Source organism: Anguilla rostrata, chromosome 16 (genome assembly GCF_018555375.3).
Source record: "Anguilla rostrata isolate EN2019 chromosome 16, ASM1855537v3, whole genome shotgun sequence".
Lineage (NCBI taxonomy): Eukaryota > Metazoa > Chordata > Actinopteri > Anguilliformes > Anguillidae > Anguilla > Anguilla rostrata.
Window position 1 is genome coordinate 3216153 of NC_057948.1, and position 22133 is coordinate 3238285.

Sequence of the window (22133 nt, forward strand, 5' to 3'; positions counted from 1 at the left end):
AGTTCTAACATGTTTTTGGGAGTTAATTTCTTACGGCAGTTAACATTATGCTGAATGTTGGAATACAAATGTTACATTAGCTGGAAAGAATTCGCAGAAATTATAACAGAAAACAAATATTAGTTTGAGTTGAACTTGCTTTGCTGCTGCTGCCGTTACTCACTTTGCTAGAGATTTCATCCATTAGATGCTTTGCAAAAGAAAGAGACGGTCTGTATCTGTCGCTGCTGCAGCGGCTGATTGCAATGTCAGCTGCAAGTGTGTTGTTTACATTCCGAACATTCCACTAGTGTTAATTAATGGGAAATTTTCTTGGTAAACATGAATTAAATATAAATAAAAATGGTAAATATCTCAAAAATATTTGCACTACTGACAAGAAAAGCACAAGCAACTAGGTGAAGCTATGACATAAAAAAGGTAGGTCTTGCTGAAAAACTGTAGGAGGAGTAGCGTACTGGATGTTGACTTGATGTGGAATAAGAAGAAATAATAACACTAAATTCACTTCAGTAAACTTACATGCCTAATTGAGATTTGCTTTCAAGCTCTTCAATTACTGTTATCACAGTGCAAAAACCTTTTCTTCGATCCATCATAATTATGAATTCATTTTATAGTACAATGCTAAGCTGTTTTGAGAGCGAGCTCGCTTCAGTCTGCATGCACTCTCTGCTTGTCAGCACAATCTGCATTACGCACAGAGAGTGGAGGCAGATACGCACTTAGGTTACTAGCAAATGGCTGGACCCACAGACAGCAATGAGGGCTCATTTGACAGGTCAATCAATTAATTTTTATTTGTATAGCGCTTTTAACAATGGAGCTTCGTCACACAGCAGCTTTACAGAGATCCGGTCCCCAAAGATTAAGCCTAGGGCAACAGTAGCAAGGAAAAACTCCCTGACTGATAAAAGGAAGAAACATTGAGCAGAACCGGACTCAGAGGGGGAACCCATCTGCCGCGGGCAGGCACCGGTTTGTTATGGGAATGGCTGACATGAAAACAGATAAATTATAATATATCTCATAAAAAAACACGTTTTCAACGTACAAAAATGCCAAGTTACTCAAAAGTATTGATATCAAAATGACGCCAAGTTACGGTACTACAAACAATATAGGCTATCTTGCCTCACCGAAATTGAATAACATGTATTCCAAAGCAATGCTACCCAATATTTCCTCAATTCTTTCAAGTCACTTGGCCCTATAAATAACGTGTGCAATCTATTGCACGAATGTGTTTTTCTCATGTTCAGTGCTAGTAGTTATACTTATGAGTGAATCATGATTTTAAATGTAATGTTTTAATGCGGAGTTGCAGAACGTACATACGTAGTAATTGTTTGTAGCCTATGTGGCTAGATAGAGAACAGGACGAGGTAACATGAATGTAGAAACGTGGCGTTTGCTGATATGAAGGTTTTGTACGGTAGCCAAGTGAAGAAATATAGTTAGTAGAAATGGCACAGCGGTGAACTGGTGTAACTTTTTAATAAAAGGAATACATTTGCCGTCATGAAATGCATATGGATGGCCGTGAGTGAGTTTTGGTAAAGCAAATATAATCGTAAGAAAACGTTAGTGTAAAAGAGGAAATGATCTGCCTGAGGGCGAGTCGGGATTCAAGCGTTAAACCGGAGGTTTACCAGTCTGTGACTTCGTTAGTGCAGCACCATGTCATAGCTATGCAATGCGTGAAATATCATTAGCAAACCTGCCGGTGGTTTTAAAGAACACAGGCCAGTAAGCACAGAAGAGCTCCCGTTGAATCCTTATGGCTTAGCAATATTGTAGCCGGTTAATAACTGAACGGTGAACGGCGGGTAGATATGGTGCAAAAGCAATAATTGATAAGTAGTAAACAATTATTAGTGAGGGTCGAAGCAGGTTAAAGAAACATGTTCTTAGCTGGGCTTGAACCTACGACTCCGTGTTCCCAAGACTGTAACCTTGCCCACTTGGCCACAGGTGGACTAACTGTTTAGATTGCGGAGTTGCAGAACATACATACGTAGTAATTGTTTGTAGCCTATGTGGCTAGATAGAGAACAGGGCGAGGTAACATGAATGTAGAAACGTGGCGTTTGCTGATAGGAAGGTTTTGTACGGTAGCCAAGTGAAGAAATATAGTTAGTAGAAATGGCACAGCGGTGAACTGGTGTAACTTTTTAATAAAAGGAATACATTTGCCATCATAAAATGCATATGGGTGGCCGTGAGTGAGTTTTGGTAAAGAAAATATAACCGTAAGAAAACGTTAGTGTAAAAGAGGAAATGATCTGCCTGAGAGCGAGTTGGGATTCAAGCCTTAAACCGGAGGTTTACCAGTCTGTGACTTCGTTAGTGCAGCACCATGTCATAGCTATGCAATGCGTGAAATATCATTAGCAAACCTGCCGGTGGTTTTAAAGAACACAGGCCAGTAAGCACAGAAGAGCTCCCGTTGAATCCATATGGCTTAGCAATATTGTAGCCGGTTAATAACTGAACGGTGAACGGCGGGTAGATATGGTGCAAAAGCAATAATTGATAAGTAGTAAACAATTATTAGTGAGGGTCGAAGCAGGTTAAAGAAACATGTTCTTAGCTGGGCTTGAACCTACGACTCCGTGTTCCCAAGACTGTAACCTTGCCCACTTGGCCACAGGTGGACTAACTGTTTAGATTGCGGAGTTGCAGAACATACATACGTAGTAATTGTTTGTAGCCTATGTGGCTAGATAGAGAACAGGGCGAGGTAACATGAATGTAGAAACGTGGCGTTTGCTGATAGGAAGGTTTTGTACGGTAGCCAAGTGAAGAAATATAGTTAGTAGAAATGGCACAGCGGTGAACTGGTGTAACTTTTTAATAAAAGGAATACATTTGCCATCATAAAATGCATATGGGTGGCCGTGAGTGAGTTTTGGTAAAGAAAATATAACCGTAAGAAAACGTTAGTGTAAAAGAGGAAATGATCTGCCTGAGAGCGAGTTGGGATTCAAGCCTTAAACCGGAGGTTTACCAGTCTGTGACTTCGTTAGTGCAGCATCATGCCATAGCTATGCAATGCGTGAAATATCATTAGCAACCCTGCCGGTGGTTTTAAAGAAGAACACAGGCCAGTAAGCACAGAAGAGCTCCCGTTGAATCCATATGGCTTAGCAATATTGTAGCCGGTGAATAACTGAACGTACAGACGGTAAGTCATAATGCATATGGCTTAGCAATATTGTAGCCGGTTAATAACTGAACGGTGAACGGCGGGTAGATATGGTGCAAAAGCAATAATTGATAAGTAGTAGACAATAATTAGTGTGGGTCGAAGCAGGTTAAAGAAACACGTTCCTAGCTGGGCTTGAACCTACGACTCCGTGTTCTCAAGACTGTAACCATCCCCACTAGGCCACAGGCAGACTAGCTGTTTAAATTGGAAATGTTTCAGAGTAAAAAGGTATGGGTATTTTGCGTGTGTATGCGCGTTTTTGATTGGGTTGTGTAGGTGAAGATTTGGCTGGTGTCAGTGAAATGTCCAATGGGGAGACATGTTGTTAGTGGGATAGGCGAAATGTCCAATGGGGAGACATGTTGTTAGTGGGATAGGCGGCAGGAAAAATAAGAATGAGAAGAAGAAGAAGAAGAAAGAGAAGAAGAAGAAGAAGTAGGAGAAAACGCAAAATCCCCTTAGTTTGGGGCTTTATTGTGTGGACGTGACGTTTTTTATGAATTCTGTTTGTTGAAATGGGGTCAGAATGTACAGAATTGAATGTTTTTAAGGGCTGAGTGTCTGTGGCTGTTGTGGTTATTTCTGTGGGGAACCCTGAAAAGTGCCAAACTCTCGGTGCTGTATAGGTATGGGGCATGCCCCCGCCAAGGCGTAACTTGGCGGGATGGCATACCTGCCATCCCAATATGGTTGTTACGTTGCGCGCAATTAAAAAGAACAGGAACGGGTTTGAATGCTTTGGACCATGTGCGCATGCTTAAAACTGTCCACAGGTCATGGTTTCACTCCATGACAAGTGTCATTCCCAAGCCTCCTCCAGTTTTCCATCCATAACCACTTCTCTGCTCGTGGTGCTAGATGCTGAAGCTGCTCTTACTCAAAAATGTTTTATTTTGGTTTAATTTTGTTTGCTTGCTTTTCCTGTACTGCAGCCAAGGCCGCTGTTATCTGTGGCTGCTCTTTTAGCTCGTTCATCAGCGCACCTATTCCCTTCTGTGTGCGGGTCTGTTCCTTTGGTGTGTGGTTTTGCTTTTATTACTGCTACTCACTTTGGTGCCAGTACTAGTTTTATGTAGTCTCTCCACTACTCCCCCATTTTGAATTGGGGATCCTGCGCTAGTCAGGTACCCCCTATTCGCCCACAAACCCACATAATCGTGTACTACCCCAAACGCAGAGCGTGAATCAGTGTAAGTGTTCATGTCATTGCCTATCATTGCGTCACATGCCTCTGCTATCGCATACAATTCTGCCACTTGTGCGGGCTGTCCTGTTCGCTGCCCGTGTCTTATCAATGCCCCGTCCTGTGTGCACACTGCCCACCTCGTGTGTCATTTCCTGTCAACATAAAAAGAAGATCCATCGTCGTACAAGTCAAGTGCCTCTGCTATCAGTATTTCCATTTCCTTAGATGTGTTACCTGGTTCTATTTCAACACAGCACTGATGAGGCTCACCCTTATCTGGTGATGGCAGCAGTGTGGTTGGATTCAACTTTGCCATTTTGGCTTAGCATGTCTGCCATGTGTAAAGGTTCAGTTTATAAACAACAAAAGGGCTAGCAGATTAAGTGCACTTTACTTTCTTACTCAGCCAAGTTTTCCTTTCTTATGTGGCCTTATTGTCAGTGAATATGGGGATGTTGTTTTTGTGCACAGTCCTCTTTATATGTTTTACTCCGAAAAGGTGGTTTATTTTACTCCTGTTATTATCAGATGTTGCCAGTTTATGCGCGCTTCGCGCCTTATCTATGACACAAGAAGACTAGGAAGAATGCAACAAACTCCACACTCTCAGAACCACATATACACACACATACACATACGCAGATCTGCAGAACCATCACACACACACAATGGCCTTATGCCTGACGTCCAGTCAGCTAATCTCAAATCAGCCTTCTCGAGAACAATGCTCATCAACGTGCCACAAGACACTTGATAGCACAAAAATGCTCCTCAACGTGCCACAAGGCACTTGATAGCACAAACCCAGGAATGACACCGCTGTTTCACACTAGCTTTTAAAAACACAGTGATATTCACAACATGTCCTGTCCATGCTGTTCCTTTACAAAATGATTTAGGAGTCTCCTCTAAAATTGGTTCGAGGATTATCGACTCTAGTGAGCGTGGCCAGTTTATTAAAAATGATACTCACCCTCTCGTTGATGCTCATTGATCCAATTCAGAAGATATTTCCAAATCCCATCCTCATCCCCAAACTGTTAGGACCCAGCTTCTTCTCGTGGAATCAAAGTCAGGATGATGCAGGAAATCACTAAGACAACAAACACTTTACTGAAGAAAGTAAAAGTTTATTGTAATCATACTGGCCAGCGGGAAAGTCACTGAAACATAACACAAGTTTGCGGTACAGCAACCCACCACCCACTTGTCTTATGGTCTGGTTTAAATACCCTCTGGGGCCTTGACTGGGTACGCGTGTCCATCCTATCTGCAAGGAATCTCTTTGTTCCCCAATGGCATCTGTTTTGTCCCTAAACAACCTATTCCCTTAACGTTGCCTGATACCATATGGCATCACTACTTGCAGAGAGGAGAAACACTCCAAACCCATCACCCCTCCTATCATAAACAAGTGGCAGAAGTTTAAGACCTTTAAAAGTTGGGGAGAAATTCAAATCTAAATTTTCATTTTTTCTATTCATTTGTATTGGATTACATAGAAGGTTTGTAGTGGGATTATTCAAAAATGGTACAGTGAAATTTCACGAAAATGGGTAGGACATAGTGCAGGACCACATCTGTTATGAACATGTGTCAAAACTTTGAGACCTTATAAATTTGGGGAGAAATGCCTATTTTAATTTTTTTCAATTAGCCACTATTGGATTTCATAGTTTGGAGTAGGATTATTTGAAAACACCTCAGGAATATTTCACCAAAATCAGGTCACTACTACTTCAGGACCTCTTCTGTCATAATTAAGTGTCAAAAGTTTGAGACCTTTAAATTTTGAGGAGAATTTGACATGCCTTATGATCATTTTTCAATAGGATTTTATTACTGTATTTGTTTATATAGACAGTTTGGAGTTTTATTTGCGTACGGTGCAGTGATATTTCATCCACACCATTTCACATGTACCTTAGTTCCTGTTCTCTCATACATACAGTACGTGATGCAATGGTGAGACCATTAGATTTTGAGGAGAAAACAAAATGCATGACACTTATCTGATCTTTCCATATTACAGCTTTAAAAAGACGTGAGAACAGAACATAATTTTAAAAAATTATTTCACATTACCACCATTGTTCAATTTCTCTCGAGCCGTAGCTTACTTTTAGAAGCACATTATAACCTTTGCAAACATGTAAGGAAGACTGTGAAAACATTCAATCATATAACACAACCGATTTACGGTGAACTGGAATTTTCGAATCAGGAGCTAACTTCAGTGTTGTTTTCTTGTAGTTCTCCATTTTTGGGAAAAGAAAAAAGTATATTGCTTTCCCTGCATCCAGAGAAGGGTCAGTGCTGAGGCATTTTCAATTTAGCTTGCCTCACCTGCACAAAAGTGGCAAGAGCATTATTTACATAGGTCACACGCCGTGATCACCCTGTTAGGGACAGAAGAGCTGGACACAGGGAGATGCGGGAATTTCAGATAACTCCAGAGTTTTATTTTAAATAGTGAGAGAGCATATTCAAACACGAACATGAAAAAACCTTCGCCCGTCACCCTCACGTGATCTGGACAAAAACAATAAACGAAAATAACAAAGACAAAATAAATGAAATTATACGAGCGCTTTTCAGCCTTTTCTCTGGCCTGTACGTGCTCTCTCTCACCGTCGTGGGGGATCCCGGTCTCAGACGCCTACTGTGGAAAGAAGCACACTTCTAAATCCTGGATTGATTCGTAACATCATCCAGGTGTGTGTCTGCTTAACCAGAAGGCGTGGTCCTCTAGTTGCCCTGAATTCCGCCCGCAAAACGAGCCCTGCCACAACATATTTCATGTAGAAAGACTTTCTTGTTGAAAATGGTACCTGACCTAGCTAGAAGTCTTAGCTTGAATATGAGCCGAGGCATTTTGGATTACAGAAACTCTTAAGCCGCGTTTCCACCGCAGGAACTATACCCCGGAACTAGGAACCTTTTGAGGAACTCGGTGCGTTTCCACCGCAGGAACTAGGGTCTAAATTTAGTTCCTGGGGCTTTATTTTACCCCGCAAAAGGTTCCTGCTCGGGGGGTAGTACTTTCCGAAAGTACAGGAACCTTTTGGGTGGAGCTTGCAGCGCTGAACATTTCTGATTGGTCGAGTACTCGCAGCATTTGTGTATTTATTTTCCGCCATTACCCGCCATGTTTGAAAATATGCAGCGGCAAACCAATTTATTTTCATAATAACTTCAAATCAAACTTGTATGTTATGTGGCGCAGTAGCCTACTTTTGGTTATAGCCTGCCAACATCTTGGAATTATAACGTGTGCTCTTCTGCTCTTTTCTTGCTTTAGTATTCGTTTTATAAAATGCTAAGCATTCGTGCTGGGACAGCATATTACGTACTAAAACATTCAAACTGATTAATTCGGTTGCTGAATATTTTCTTCCGGATTTTCTTTGTTAGCCCGTTGTAATGGACTCAAAACGTTTGATACAGATGTGAGGTATGCGGTAGTTCTGCGTAATTAACATTGGTGATACAGTACAGGCAAACTGGAAATCACCTTCCGCATTTTTTTTTTCCGGGTAAAGATTCTAGTAATCTTCCCTTTAGCTTTTTCAGACTGCCGTAATTTTACTCAATTTTACTGCCATTTTTCAATTCCACGAAAAGACCAGGAAGACTATGGACTAATTTATGGTGCATGGTTCGCATCTGGAGGGCACACTTCGCTGCTCGGCTAGCAGTAACTTCGAAGGAAAACAAACGGTGGCTGTACCACTACTAATTTACATTTTCACGCAAGTCCGAGTTTTCGTTCTATTCTTGTCATTTTGCGATTAGCCTATATGGAATTAACGACGAGAAAGTAATCAAACAGCAAATTGTTTACAACGTGTGCATGTTTTCTGCTATTGTTGCCAGTTATACATATAAATGTGAATGCATTCTGTCGCTTCGGATGTCAAGACATGAAAGCGAATGTTCGCATAAAAACATAATGAATGTGTTTGAGAGGATATATGAAAATCAATAAATACAAAAGTAACCATATATAGTCATTGTTGGTAACCCATTGTATATAAGTGGAATAAACCCCTCCGGGCTGTCCCGGTTATTAGAAAATAATGTAGGCTACTTCGGTGGTAGTATGGGGTTACAGAAGAAATCATATGACACATGGACCGACGACAACGTCGCTTTTTCATACGTCAGTGGGCTAATTTGCCTAATCTTCGCGGTACTTCGCGGACCCCGGTGGAAACGCAGACAACCATTGGCTGAAGGAACCTTTTAGTTCCTGGTAAAGTAGTTCCTGGGACTGAAAGTTCCAGGTAATTTTGGTGGAAACGCGGCTTTACATACAGTTCAGGCCAAAGGTTTACATACACCTAGGCTAAAGACATTCAAACTCTATTTTTCACAGCTGCACACATTTCATGTTACCATACACTTCCCATGTTAAGTCAATTAGGGAATCTACTTTATTTCCATAAGAGGTCATTTCAGAATAATACCTAAGAGACAGATTTATTTCAGCTTTTATGTACTATATCAGATTTTCAGTGGGTCAAATGTTTTACATACACTTTGTTAGTATTTGGTGGCATTGCCTTTTAATTGGTTAACTTGAATCAAACGCTTGGGGTAGCCTACCACAAGCTTCTCACAATACTTTGCTGGAATTTTTGCCCATTCCTCCTGACAGAACTGGTGTAACTCAATCAGGTTTGTGGGCCTCCTTGCTCAGACACGCCTTTTCAGTTCAGTCCACAAATTTACTATGGGATTCAGGTCAGGGCTTGGTGATGCCCACTCCAGTACTTTCACTTTGTTGTTTTTAAGCCATTTTATTACAACTTTGGAGGTATGCTTAGGATCATTGTCCTGCTGGAAGACCCAGTTGCGACAAAGTTTTAACTTTCTAGCTGATGTCTTGAGGTGTTGCTTCAGTATTTCTAGATAATCCTCCTTCCTCATGATACCATCTAGGCTATTTTCTGAAGTGCACAGTCCCTTTTCCAGCAAAATACCCCCACAACATGATGCTGCCAACTCCATGCTTCACAGCTGGGATGGTGTTCTTCGGATTAAAACCTCACCCTTTTCTTCCATACTTAGCGCTGATCATTATGGCCAAACAGTTCAAGTTTTGTTTCATCTGACCAGAGAACACTCCTCCAAAAGGCTAGGTCTTCATCCTGTTGATCACCTGCAAACTTAATTCTGGCTTTTTTATGCCAGTCTTGGAGTAGGGGCTTCTTCCTTGTACAACAGCCTTTCAGGCTATGGTGATGTAGGATTCTCTTAATGGTGGATGTAGATACTTTGGTGCCTGATGCCGCCAAGTCCTTCACCAGTTCCTTTGTTGTTGTCTTGTGGTTCAGTTTAATCTTTCGGACCAAAGTTTGTTCAGTCCTGGCAGTTAATTTGTGCCTCTTTCCTGAATGATGCAGTGTCTGTGTGGTCCCAAGATTTTTATATTTGCATACAATTGATTGTACAGATGCTCGTGCTACCTTCAGTTGTTTGGAAATTGCTCCTATCGAGGAACCGGACTTGTGGAGGTGCACAATTTGTCTTCTCAGTTCTTGACTGAGTGGCTTGGATTTTCCCATGGTATCAAGGGCAAAAAGGCAGTGGCTCTAAAGGTAGGCCCTTGAATACAGCCACAGGTGCCAAATTACTCCCAATTAACTCATAATTATGACAATTAGCTAATCAGAAGCTTCTAAAAAGTCATGACATCAATTTCTGGAATCTTCCAGACTGTTTAAAGTGACAATGAACTTGGTGTATGTAAACTTTTGACCCTCTGGATTTCGGATATAGTGAATTGAAGCTGAAATAAATCTGTCTCTAATCCATTGTTTTAAAATGCCTTCTGATGTGAACAAAGTAGATACCCTAATTGACTTGCCAAAAGAAATGTATGGTAACATGACATGTGCAGAGTTTGAATATCATTAGGCTGGGTGTATGTAAACTTTTGGCCTCAACTATAGATATCTCTATATCTTCGTATCTGGCTGTCTGTCTGGCTAGAGCTTCTGTCAGGATTGGCAGGGTTGATGAACTGCCCTCAGGCTGTTCTCTTATGATGACAAGGAAGGCAGCGTTATTATTTTGATCAAGCAACCCAATGTTTGCTTAACCTTATTCATTATTCAGCTAGCGATTGCGACATTAGCCACTTTGGGCGCTAACTACATAGTTAAGTACCCATTTGTTTAAAGATCTAAATGCTCCATAGCACTTCTGTCAATCTACCAGCAGTAGGCAGCCAGGTGTCATATAAATGGACTATTTTATATGCGTGTTCATACGCAGGGCAGTAAAGTAAACAAACCAATATAGTGCAGTGTCACTTGTCAGTCTCTCACATTAGTCATGTCTCACGGGTAACCTCTGTACATACAATGATGAATCCCAGTTTGTGTCAATAAACATTTAATGAAACAACCTTCATCCTCATTCATCCAACAAATACTACAACAGGAAGCCTAGCAACTGCTAATGGGTTGGTTATCGGCTAGCCAGCAAGCGATAGGTTCTTAATCAGATGGGTTCTTAACTAGGCCAGCTAATGTTATCTAGTTCTTGGTGTGCTAAGTGGCTAATGTTGCAACCCCCCAGCTGAATAATGAATTAAAAGCTAAGCAAATGTTCCAAATGTTTGAGCACTGGATCAAAATAATGTTCATTTCCCAATGTTAGTTGCTAAGAGTAGCTTTAGGCAGTGCAAAATGGAGCTTTAGATTGTGGACGACACGTGTGCACTTCAGCGTGACAACACATTTCTCGCAGGAATCGTAGCCAGTTGACTGTTAACTTCACTGCAGTGGTGATCGGACTTACACAAAGCAAGGGCTAGTGTGATGTCAGCCTGTATTAATCGCAATTCTATGAGGCCGTATGATGTTGCTAGCACAACTGTTTACTGTTGCTTGTTCAATGGAATGTTCAAAGTAAAGCTGATCGATTAGCCTAGCCAGCTGACATCTTTATATTTAAAGCCAAGTTCACAGTAAAACACAAGCAGGTCGAATCGCAAAACTGATCATTCCAGGAAGCAACTGGTAGTTCAACATCCAAACTCCTCAAAAATCCCCATCTTCAACTGACTCCCATACAAATTTCTCACAATTTCCCCCCATACCTCCTTTTAAAATCCCCCATCTGTCATTGACCCAAACACATTTTTATTGTAATACTTCCCCAAATGTTTTTAATCCCCTACATTTAGGGGAATGTTCCCCAGTCTGACAACCCAGTCATCAACCCTGCTACCCTGACAGCTGTATAGCTATCAATGCTAGGCATATGCATATATATAGCTAATATTTGCTCCTGTGCACAAATTGCTGAGCAGTTAGGGGTTAGGGGTTAGGTGTCTTGCTCAAGGACACTTCGAACCGGACACTTGAACCGGCAACCCTCCGACTGCCAGACAATCGGTCTTACCTCCTGAGCTATATCGTAACACATACACATGAGTAAATAAACACATTATGTATTTATGTACTGTGTGTGACAGAAGACTTACTGAGTGTCGCAAGGCCATACGTATTCAGAATGGTCTAACTAGCCCTCGCTAACCAATATAAATGCATATTATCTAAGTATTTATTATGTGTGTGTCAGAGGAATGGAGTGTAGGCTATATGTATTCACAATAGTCTAACAGCTAACATCTTTTATCTTTATTTTAATTTTTTACTTTTTTTTTGCGATGGAACGCAATAATATTTAAAAAAATGTTCTCACCCACGTCTCTTCAGGGGCTACGTACGTACTAAAATATTTACATGGATATGTAAATACATATTTTGGGTTTGGTGGTGAATGGATCTGCTTCAGGTATTTGTGCACGCAGCAGGGTGCATTACCCTATCTAACAGGGAGTACTATACATCTCCCCTACTAAACAGGAGGAATACCAGTAAACCCCCCAGTATCTAGGAGGAGATCCAAACAGTAGGTGATGATGGGGTGGTGGAGGGTGAGTGCAGTTCTGAGCAGCAGCAGTGAAGCAGGCAAAAGCAGCGCAGGCAAGCAGCAGCACTGAGAGGTCTGATATTTTAATAAGGCACTCCATTGGTGATGTGTGCCTGTGATTTGATGGGTAAGAGAAGAGTGTTGTGTGTATGCAATTGGATGATTGTGGAAACACACGAGTATGCGGTTAATGGAGCCAACCAATTGGTCAGCTGCGATTTTTGAGTTTCCTGACAGAACTTGATTTGTGCATTCTGTGCGTACCACTCATTCATTTCTAACTCTGTGTGTACAAGAGAGAAACTATGCAAATCGTTTACTACACATTGTGTAAAACAGATTCTTCTGGATGGAGCTGCTGTAAGAGGATGAGTTTAACTGGAAGCTCTGTCTCCATGTTTTGTTCACAGGATCCAGCAGTCACTGAAGTCCAGCTCTTTTGAAGAGAAGAGTTCAGATAAATTATCTTCCGCAAAAAAGGTATGAGATCTTTTTTAATTGGTTATGTGTTTTCTTTGTGCAGTAAATCCATTTGAGTATATATAATGCCTATATAATTTAGTGCAAGGATAATGTTTACAAGTGCCTGACATTGCCCTTAACATTAATAACATATTGCACCTTTTTTATATTATTCATGACCATCTAAAGTGGAATATCATATGAACACAATAAACCAGCTTTTTACTTAAACATTTAAAAAATGCAATAAAAAATGCTCTATTTTAATGATCTTAGTGCATGGTCTAAAGTACATTTGTCCAAACCCACTTATGCTCGTTTAACAGTGGATTATTTGAGCACAATGTAAGGCACAAACATGTGATAAACCAATCAGCATATCATCTCACATTCCTTATAAAAGCCACCTGCACACTTGCACCTTGGTGGATTGATAATATAACGGTGGATTTTAAAAGTCTTAGAAAAAACGGATTTACCTCTGTCATAGAAGACCTGTTTCTGTGCGAGTCCATTAAAATTCAGAGATCTAAAAAACGACCATCATGTTCAGTGAATCCCGCAGAACATATTTGAAAATAAATCATAAAAAGGTGATTTAAAATGTTGAAATAAATGCAGTATTCGCTGGGCAATGTTGTGGATTTTTTAAATCAAATGAACCATTCTGTCTGCATAACAGGCTGTAGATGAAGCAGCTCTTCTGCCAGCTGATTCCTCCTCGCCCGTGCTGCTGGGGTATCTCGGTTCATTAATGTGCATCAGCACATACAGTTCAGCATCACGCCTTCTAAAGTCCTATAATGTGTCCTCATTTATGTCTGAGACATCCATGACTTTGGCAACGTTATGCAACACACAACACACCACAAAGAATATTCAGGCCTTCTGAGGGTTGTATTGTAAAGTTCCACCTGACTTATGCAGACATCTGAAGTGCATTTTCAGCATTCCAAACGTCCTCTCTATTGAGCTACAGTGCATGGTTTTGTGAGTTTTCGATTGAATGGCTATTCAGAGACTCTGTTATATTATCTTCAGCCATGTCTTTAACGGATAGCCATTGTCCCCTAACAGCCACCCCTCCAGGAGGGGGATTCCCCCAGAAGACAAGCAGGAATGACAGAGTTGGTCAATATAAAGGAGTCATGTCTTTATCCAGGATAATTTGCCAATACATTTCTAACCTTACATGTAGCATCACAAAACTTCAATGTTACTGTTCGCATGTATTATGGCCCATTTTATTTGTCATGTGTTCATTTATTATTGTGATACAGCACACCTCTTCATGTGCTTATTTCACACTGATACAGATCACCTCTTCATGTGTTTATTTCACTCTGATACAGCACACCTCTTCATGTGTTTATTTCACACTGATACAGCACACCTCTTCATGTGTTTATTTCGCACAGATACAGCACACCTCTTCATGTGTTTATTCCACACTGATGCATCACACCTCTTCATGTGTTTATTTCACACTAATACAGCACACCTCTTCATGTGTTTATTCCACACTGATACAGCACACCTCTTCATGTGTTTGTTTCAGTCTCTCCTGCGCACTCTGATGAAGCTGAAGAAGGATGAGAAGTTGAAACTGTTTCAGAGCCATCTGAGTCAGGATTGCCCAGAATGCTTTAAGGGTCTGTGTGAAGATCCTTCTGTACTGGATAAGTTTATGAAGATGAAGGAATTGTTCAAGAGTCATCAAATTGCTGATTACCCAGAATGCACTGAGAGAGAGCAGGAGGATCCTGAGGTCCTGTACATAGTTGAGAAGATGCTGGAGACTTGTGGCAGTGAGAGGTCTCTGAAGATCACACTCCACATCCTGAGGAACATGAAGCAGAAGGATCTTGCCGACTCACTGGAGAGAGATGAGCAGCACAGTAAGAGTTCTCTCATTGCTACTGCGTGTCCATTCAAATGCTGAAATTAGTCATTGCATCCACACTTTCATAATAGTGTTTTACATTGACATATTACATATAGAAAATGTCACAACCAATGCGCACACAAAGGCATTTAAGTTAAACTATAGCAAGAAGCAGTGATTATGGGGGTAAGCAAATGCACATGAGATTAAATGTCCCTGAGGGGGATTCAAAGCAGGAACCCTGTGCTCAAAAGTCAGTGACTAAACCACTGTCCCATTAGACAGACTGCCCTGAGGTTGTATCCAGGGCTAAAGAGCACTCAGGATAAAAATATTAGATTTTAAAATTACCCTGTGACCTTTAAAGACTTTACCACAAGGACACGTCCACAAAATAAACCTTAGAAATGAAGTGTAGAAGGACATTTGAACCCATTTTCAGTTTTTTCCTTCATTTTTATTGTACAAATGCAACGGTATGTACTTTCTTGCTGATTTGTTGTATTTGTGATGGATTATAATTGCAAGTTATGTAATACTGTGTGAGAGGTGTGTAATACTGTGTGAGAGGCGCATAACACTGTGAGAGAGGTGTGTAACACTGTGAGAGAGGTGTGTAATACTGTGTGAGAGGCGCATAACACTGTGAGAGAGGTGTGTAACACTGTGAGAGAGGTGTGTAATACACTGTGGGAGAGGTGTGTAATACTGTGTGAGGTGTGTAACGCTGTGTGAGAGGTGTGTAACACACTGAGTGAGGTGTGTAATACTGTGTGAGAGGTGTGTAACACTGTGAGAGAGGTGCGTAACACTGTGAGAGGTGTGTAACACACTGAGTGAGGTGTGTAACACTGAGAGGTGTGTAACACACTGAGTGAGGTGTGTAACACACTGTGAGAGAGGTGTGCAATACTGTGTGAGAGGTGGGTAACACTGTGAGAGGTGTGTAACACACTGAGTGAGGTGTGTAACACATTGTGAGAGAGGTGTGTAATACTGTGAGAGAGGTGTGTAACAGTGTGAGAGAGGTGCGTAATGATGTGTGCGGTGGGTAACACTGTGAGAGAGGTGTGTAATATTGTGTGAGAGGTGTGTAATGATGTGTGAGAGGTGTGTACCACCGTGAGAGAGGTGTGTAACACTGTGAGAGAGTTGTGTAATACTGTGTGAGAGGTGTGTAACACACTGTGAGAGAGGTGTGTAATACTGTGTGATAGGTGTGTAATACTGTGTGAGAGGTGTGTAACACACTGTGAGAATGGTGTGTAACACTGTGTGAGAGGTGTGTACCACCGTGAGAGAGGTGTGTAATACTGTGTGAGAGGTGTGTAACACACTGTGAGAGAGGTTTGTAATACTGTGTGAGAGGTGTGTAACACACTGTGAGAGGTGTGTACCACCGTGAGAGAGGTGTGTAACACTGTGAGAGAGGTGTGTAATACTGTGTGAGAGGTGTGTAACACACTGTGAGAGAGGTTTGTAATACTGTGTGAGAGGTGTGTAATACTGTGTGAGAGGTGTGTAACACACTGTGAGAGAGGTTTGTAATACTGTGTGAGAGGTGTGTAACACTGTGTGTGAGGTGTGTAACACACTGTGAGTATGGTGTGTAATTCTGTGTGAGAGAGGTGTGTAATGATGTGTGAGAGGTGTGTAACACAGAGCGGTGTGTAATCCTGTGTGAGAGGTGTGTAACACACTGTGTGAGAGGTGTAATCCTGTGTGTGAGGTGTGTCACACACTGTATGAGGTGTGTAACACTGATATGTGTGAAATACTGTGAAAACTGAATGCATTCATATTTTCTTTGGCTGTTTTTTCTTAAAATCCATTATTGAGTGGGAAATATTAATCACATCTTGAAAATGATTATTTCTCATATTTCCTCTCTTCAGATGAATCCATAAAAAGAGCCCAGCAGGAACTGAAAACTCATCTGAAGGAGAAGTTTGAATGCATATTCGAAGGACTAGCAAAGCAGGGCCACCCAACCCTCCTGAATGAGATCTATACAGAGCTCTACATCACAGAGGGGGGAAGTGGGGGGGTCAACAATGAACATGAGATCAGACAGATTGAGACAGTATCCAAGAGACAAACCACACAGGAGACTGCAATCCTCTGCAATGACATTTTTAAGCCTTTACCTGGACAAAAGAAACCCATCAGAACTGTGCTTACAAAGGGCATTGCTGGCATTGGGAAAACCGTCTCTGTGCAGAAGTTCATTCTGGACTGGGCAGAAGGAAAAGCCAATCAGGATGTTGATTTCATCTTCACTCTCCCTTTCCGAAATCTGAATTTGAAGAAGGAAAGAGCATTCAGTCTGATGCAACTTCTGCAGCACTACTTTCCACAGCTGAAAGAGATCAAAAGTGTCGAAGGTGATGAAGTCAAAGTTTTATTTATCTTTGATGGTCTGGATGAGTGTCGACTTCCTCTAAATTTCCAAAGCAATGAGGACTGCTGTGACGTAAGAGAGTCATCATCAGTGGATGTGCTGCTGACCAACCTCATTAAGGGGAATCTGCTTCCCACTGCTCTCCTCTGGATCACCTCCCGACCAGCAGCAGCCAATCAGATCCCTCCTGAGTGTGTCCACCAGGTGACAGAGGTACGAGGGTTCAATGACCCACAGAGGGAGGAGTACTTCAGGAAGAGAATCAGAGATCAGAACCAGGCCAGAAGAATTGTTTCACACATAAAGTCATCCAGGAGTCTCTACATCATGTGTCACATACCAGTGTTCTGCTGGATTTCTGCTACTGTTCTGGAGACAATGTTGGGTAAAGTATTCAATAGAAAAATGCCCAAAACACTGACTGAAATGTACACACACTTCCTGCTCATTCAGACTAATGTGAAAAATGAGAAGTATTATCACACTGGTGAGACAAACCCAAAGATGTCAGATACAGAAATCATCCTGAAACTGGGGCAGTTGGCTTTTCGACAGCTGGAAAAGGGCAATCTGATATTTTATGAAGAGGACCTGAGAGAGAGTGGCATTGATGTCAGTGAAGCTTCAGTGTACTCTGGGGTGTGCACAGAGATCTTCAAAGAGGAGTGTGGGTTGTATCAGGAGAAGGTCTACTGCTTTGTGCATCTGAGCATTCAGGAGTATCTGGCTGCCTTTTTTGTGTTTCATTCATGTGTAAATGAGAACAGAAATGTACTCAGAGCAGAAGAATCAAAACCTCACAGTGACAGAGTGCAGCTGTCTGAGTTACACAGGAGTGCAGTGGATGAGGCCTTAGAGAGTAACAATGGGCACCTGGACCTTTTCCTCCGATTCCTTCTTGGCCTCTCTCTGGACTCCGCTGAGACTTTCTTAAGACACAAAACAAATCGTATTGTTACATTCTTTAAAAGTCTACTGACACAGACAGAGAGCATTAAGAAAACAGTCCAGTACATTAAGGAGAGGATCAGAAATGAGTCTTCAGCAGAGAGGACCATCAATCTGTTCCACTGTCTCAATGAACTGAATGACAACTACCTAGTGCAGGAAATCCAGAATTCCCTGAGATCAGGAAAACTTTCTGATAAAGAGCTGAAACCAGACCAGTGTTCAGCTCTGGCCTTTGTGTTACTGACGTCAGAGGAGATCCTGGATGAGTTTGACTTGAAGACCTACAACACATCAGCAGCAGGTCATCAGAGACTGCTACCAGTAATCAGCAGCTGCAGGATGGCCAAGTGAGTATTATGTCATTAATAATGTAGATGATTGACCACATTATTTTCCCACTTTCTATTTCTAGTGAGAATAAAGATTTCAGGGCAAGAGAAAATTTGGTTAAAAAAATATTTCTGAATCAAAAGTTTTAACTCGTGCCCTCATTTAATGTCTTATGTCCAGAACATAAGCAGCATCAAATGCAAAATCTCAGTACTTACCATATATTTTATTTTATTTACTATTACTATTTACTGATTTAATTCATTTACTAATTATTTGCAAAGATAGCAATTGTGAAACAAATAAGGAGTTCATTGATAGGCGGAGTAATCTGATGGATCAACCTTTATCAGAACATACAATTCAAGATTAAAATGAAGAGATGCTATATTAAGTTACAGTATTAAGAAAGGGGGCCCTATTTTGGTGACATCATAGGCACAAACAGACTTGGAATTGCTAATGTCATATTTTTCAATTTCACCATGGTTGTTAATTTTATCGTTTGCAGTTAACCTGCTTGTGTCAACATGGGTTTGTTGATGCAATTGGGGATGTGTCAATAGAAACTTTCACTATGTGAGTGTGATGTTGAGTAATGCATTTGCAGTCAAACCAACCCATACCAGGTTTTAACTCATGCTATTTTGGCATTATAACTGTGCCACACATGTGAATCCATACACACATAACACAGATACAAAAAATATTTTGTTTATTTCAGTTTAACTATTTGAAAGGAAAGCTGTATTCAGTTATGCAGTCCAATGCTGGATATTTAGGCAGTGGAGTTAACTGTGTAATCTACTTGAATGAGACAGGTGGGAGACCGGCTTTACACCCCTCAGATAGTGTTTACGATGAGCCCAGAATGCACTGGAAACTTGCTTTTAATCATGTGTTTGGCTAGGTCAATGATTGAGTGGACCTTCGGAATGTTGAAAATGCATTTTAGAATTTTGGATGGATTGGGTGGTACATTACTGTACAGCCCTCAGAAAGTGCATTCTTTGTGGTGTGCTGTGTTCTGCACTACATAGCATATGCCATGGATGTGACATAGACCTCACAGAGGGACACATTACAGGTCTTTCATACAGAGAGAAGCAGAGTCGCATGTGACGATCGCTACAGAGATTACAGAACACAGAGTGCATGAGAGAGCAGGGACTGGTTGGCTGTGGAGCCATTTCACTAGTGAGTGTTCATTCATCTTATCAAGTGCATGTCTGAAATGAATGACACTTAGTTGAAGTAGAGAATCTTTTGTTAAATATTAGTGTGAAACTTTGTAAAAAAAAAAAAAAAAAAAGCTCTAGTAAATCCAGACAAAATGCTTAATTCCTGTCCTCTGGTGCACAAGCGCGATGCCTGCCTAGCTGAAACAGTAGCGGCAGCAGCAGGATGGAGAGGCTGACTGGAGGCTGTCTCTGCCAGCTGCCTCCTGCTCCTGGCCAGTCTGGGAATATTCTCCCTGTGGAACTGTTCGTGGGAACGCAACCATTATAGCTTTTAGCACTGGCATATGAACAGAAAATACACTTTTGTTTAAATATTAACAAAATAATTAACCAAAACTATTCAGTTTCATCTTCGTTGGTTTGTAGAGGTCCTCATAACGGTTGTAATAGTTCATGTTGTTGGACAGAGAAAATTCTACCCTTAGAATAACCAGCACGATGAGGTATGTCCATGTAAGAAATAGGACTTATTTCTGCAGAAAGAGTCTGGAACCTACACACAATAAGACTTATAAGCCTGGTCTCTGCTTTCTTTCTTTTTTTATAGCAAAAAGTGGTTAACAATAACATACATGATTCTACATCTGATTTGTACTAGGTTAATACATATGCATATCCATAAAATTTAACAAAATGCATGATTGTCTGTGTCTAGTCATATAGCATGAATACTGAATAAGCACATGGTGACCTCTTAGTTTTCAGCGGTACATAAACAAAACTTTATATCAGATATAATAGTTTGGTTTTTATCAATCGGTTGATTTCAGAGTCCTGGGCAGCATGGCATCATAGCCGGTTTCTCCCTGGCAGGATGGCAGGGGGGAGGATAAGGAGGAAGGCCAAGCTCACCAGTTTGGACTTATAGAAATACATAAGAGACAGGGAAAAAGAAAAAAAGGACATGCACATAGACACACACACACACACACACACACACACACACACGTACATGCAATACTTTTAAATTCTTGTCCTTGGGAAGTTTGGTGCCTGGAGGCGGAGGGGCCCTGCTGAAAGGCCTACGAATTTAGTGTTGTAAAGAATTCTAGTTATGCTAGAGAAAACTCTCCTCCCTTCAGTAGAGATGATCACAACACGCTTGCTCTTCAGCCATGGTAACAGCATTTGGCTATGTTTCCTAAAGGGAAAGAAATGGGGTGATCTGATTGGCAATAATGAAACCAAACCCAACCACAATCCACAGAACCATTTATTCTTATTGAACCTCTTTTACAACTGTGCTGCAGTTGCACTAGTGCCTGGAGTCAAGAAATGACTGAAATACCCAAATTCACCAGCGCCATTCATTGCTGCTAGTGCAGTTGTGCCTTGACTGAGAAAATAGGGCCCAATTTAAACATCTAATTTAATAACACAGGCTCAACTACACAAACAAAAACAAAATTAGACAGTCCTGGAAATTAAGTAAAAGAATCATGAAAGAAACGAATGAAAGACAAAACAAAACCACAGCTTGTCTCTCCCACATTAAGAGTGATCAAAGCCAAAGACACACAGCTGAGAAGAAAGACAAAGCTGAGACAAGACCAAAGGCTCATGTTTGCTTCAAAAGCGGTGCTGGCAGTTGTTTAGGGCCACAACCGCTAGGGGGGCCACACGACCACGAGGGGGGGCCACACGATCCAATGTTTATCTAAGGTAAATAACGTTGTTTTCGTAATTACGTTATTTATCCCCTATCGCGGAACTAGCGGTATAAATTTTAGATGGAATGGCCCCGCCCCTCTCGAACACATTTGCTTAGGACCACCAAAATCCTAGGGCCCTGTTAAAAAGTCATCACTTTATAGCCAATTTTTCAATCAACATTTGTCCTTAACTTGGACTTGGACTAGTAAATGCACTTTATACCTTTTCTTCACAAATTCAGTTTGGTGAAGTTCTAGTTATGGCTGTGTTTGCCAAAGTGTTTGTGAAGAAAAAACAATCCTTGCTTTTAATTGTAAGTTTTAGTAAATTAAGAACAAATGTTGTTTGAATCCCAGCCATGTGTTTGAAAGAGGGGGGTTCCCCTTCTCTTCCTGGTCTATGCATAATTCATTACTAATTGTAGGTTTTAATACTAAGAACAAATGTTGTTTAAATCCCATTCCTTCTATCCCTGGTCTATGCACAATTAATTAATTAATAATTAGAAAAGAATAAAGGAGAGACTTCTCTATCCCCCTTTTTATATTTTTGTTTTAAGCCACTTTGCAGGATAAAACTTCTTTTCAATGTTATGATTACAATTGTGTTAAGTTTGGTTTGAGAGGAATACGTTTGGTTATGAATTAAATGTTTGTGTTTCTATGTTGGGAGGCTAGGGCAGGCAGTAAATGCACCATGTTTAAAGGCCAGTAGTACCACCCTGGTCTCTGCTTTATTCTGGTATAGGCTGACCTAGAATCTCCAGCATAGTGCCTGTAGATAGAGTGAAAATAGGAAGGTAGAGGAATCGTAGGATATAGCCTAATGGGTGCCAGAGTGAGGTCTTCTCAGGGAACTGTTAA

At 41.0% G+C, this 22133-nt stretch overlaps 1 protein-coding gene and 1 long non-coding RNA gene across 2 annotated transcripts in view; one reads left to right on the forward strand and one right to left on the reverse strand.

Annotated features, from left to right (window-relative positions):
• LOC135242400 (protein NLRC3-like) overlaps positions 1 to 22133 on the forward strand; it is a 1894071-nt gene that overhangs the window by 1222419 nt on the left and 649519 nt on the right. Inside the window, exon 30 of the mRNA XM_064313443.1 lies at positions 12758 to 12827. Coding sequence (XP_064169513.1) covers positions 12758 to 12827 — 70 coding nt within the window. The remainder of the gene's footprint in view (positions 1 to 12757; positions 12828 to 22133) is intronic.
• LOC135242461 (uncharacterized) overlaps positions 1 to 22133 on the reverse strand; it is a 208507-nt gene that overhangs the window by 133184 nt on the left and 53190 nt on the right. The window lies entirely within an intron of this gene.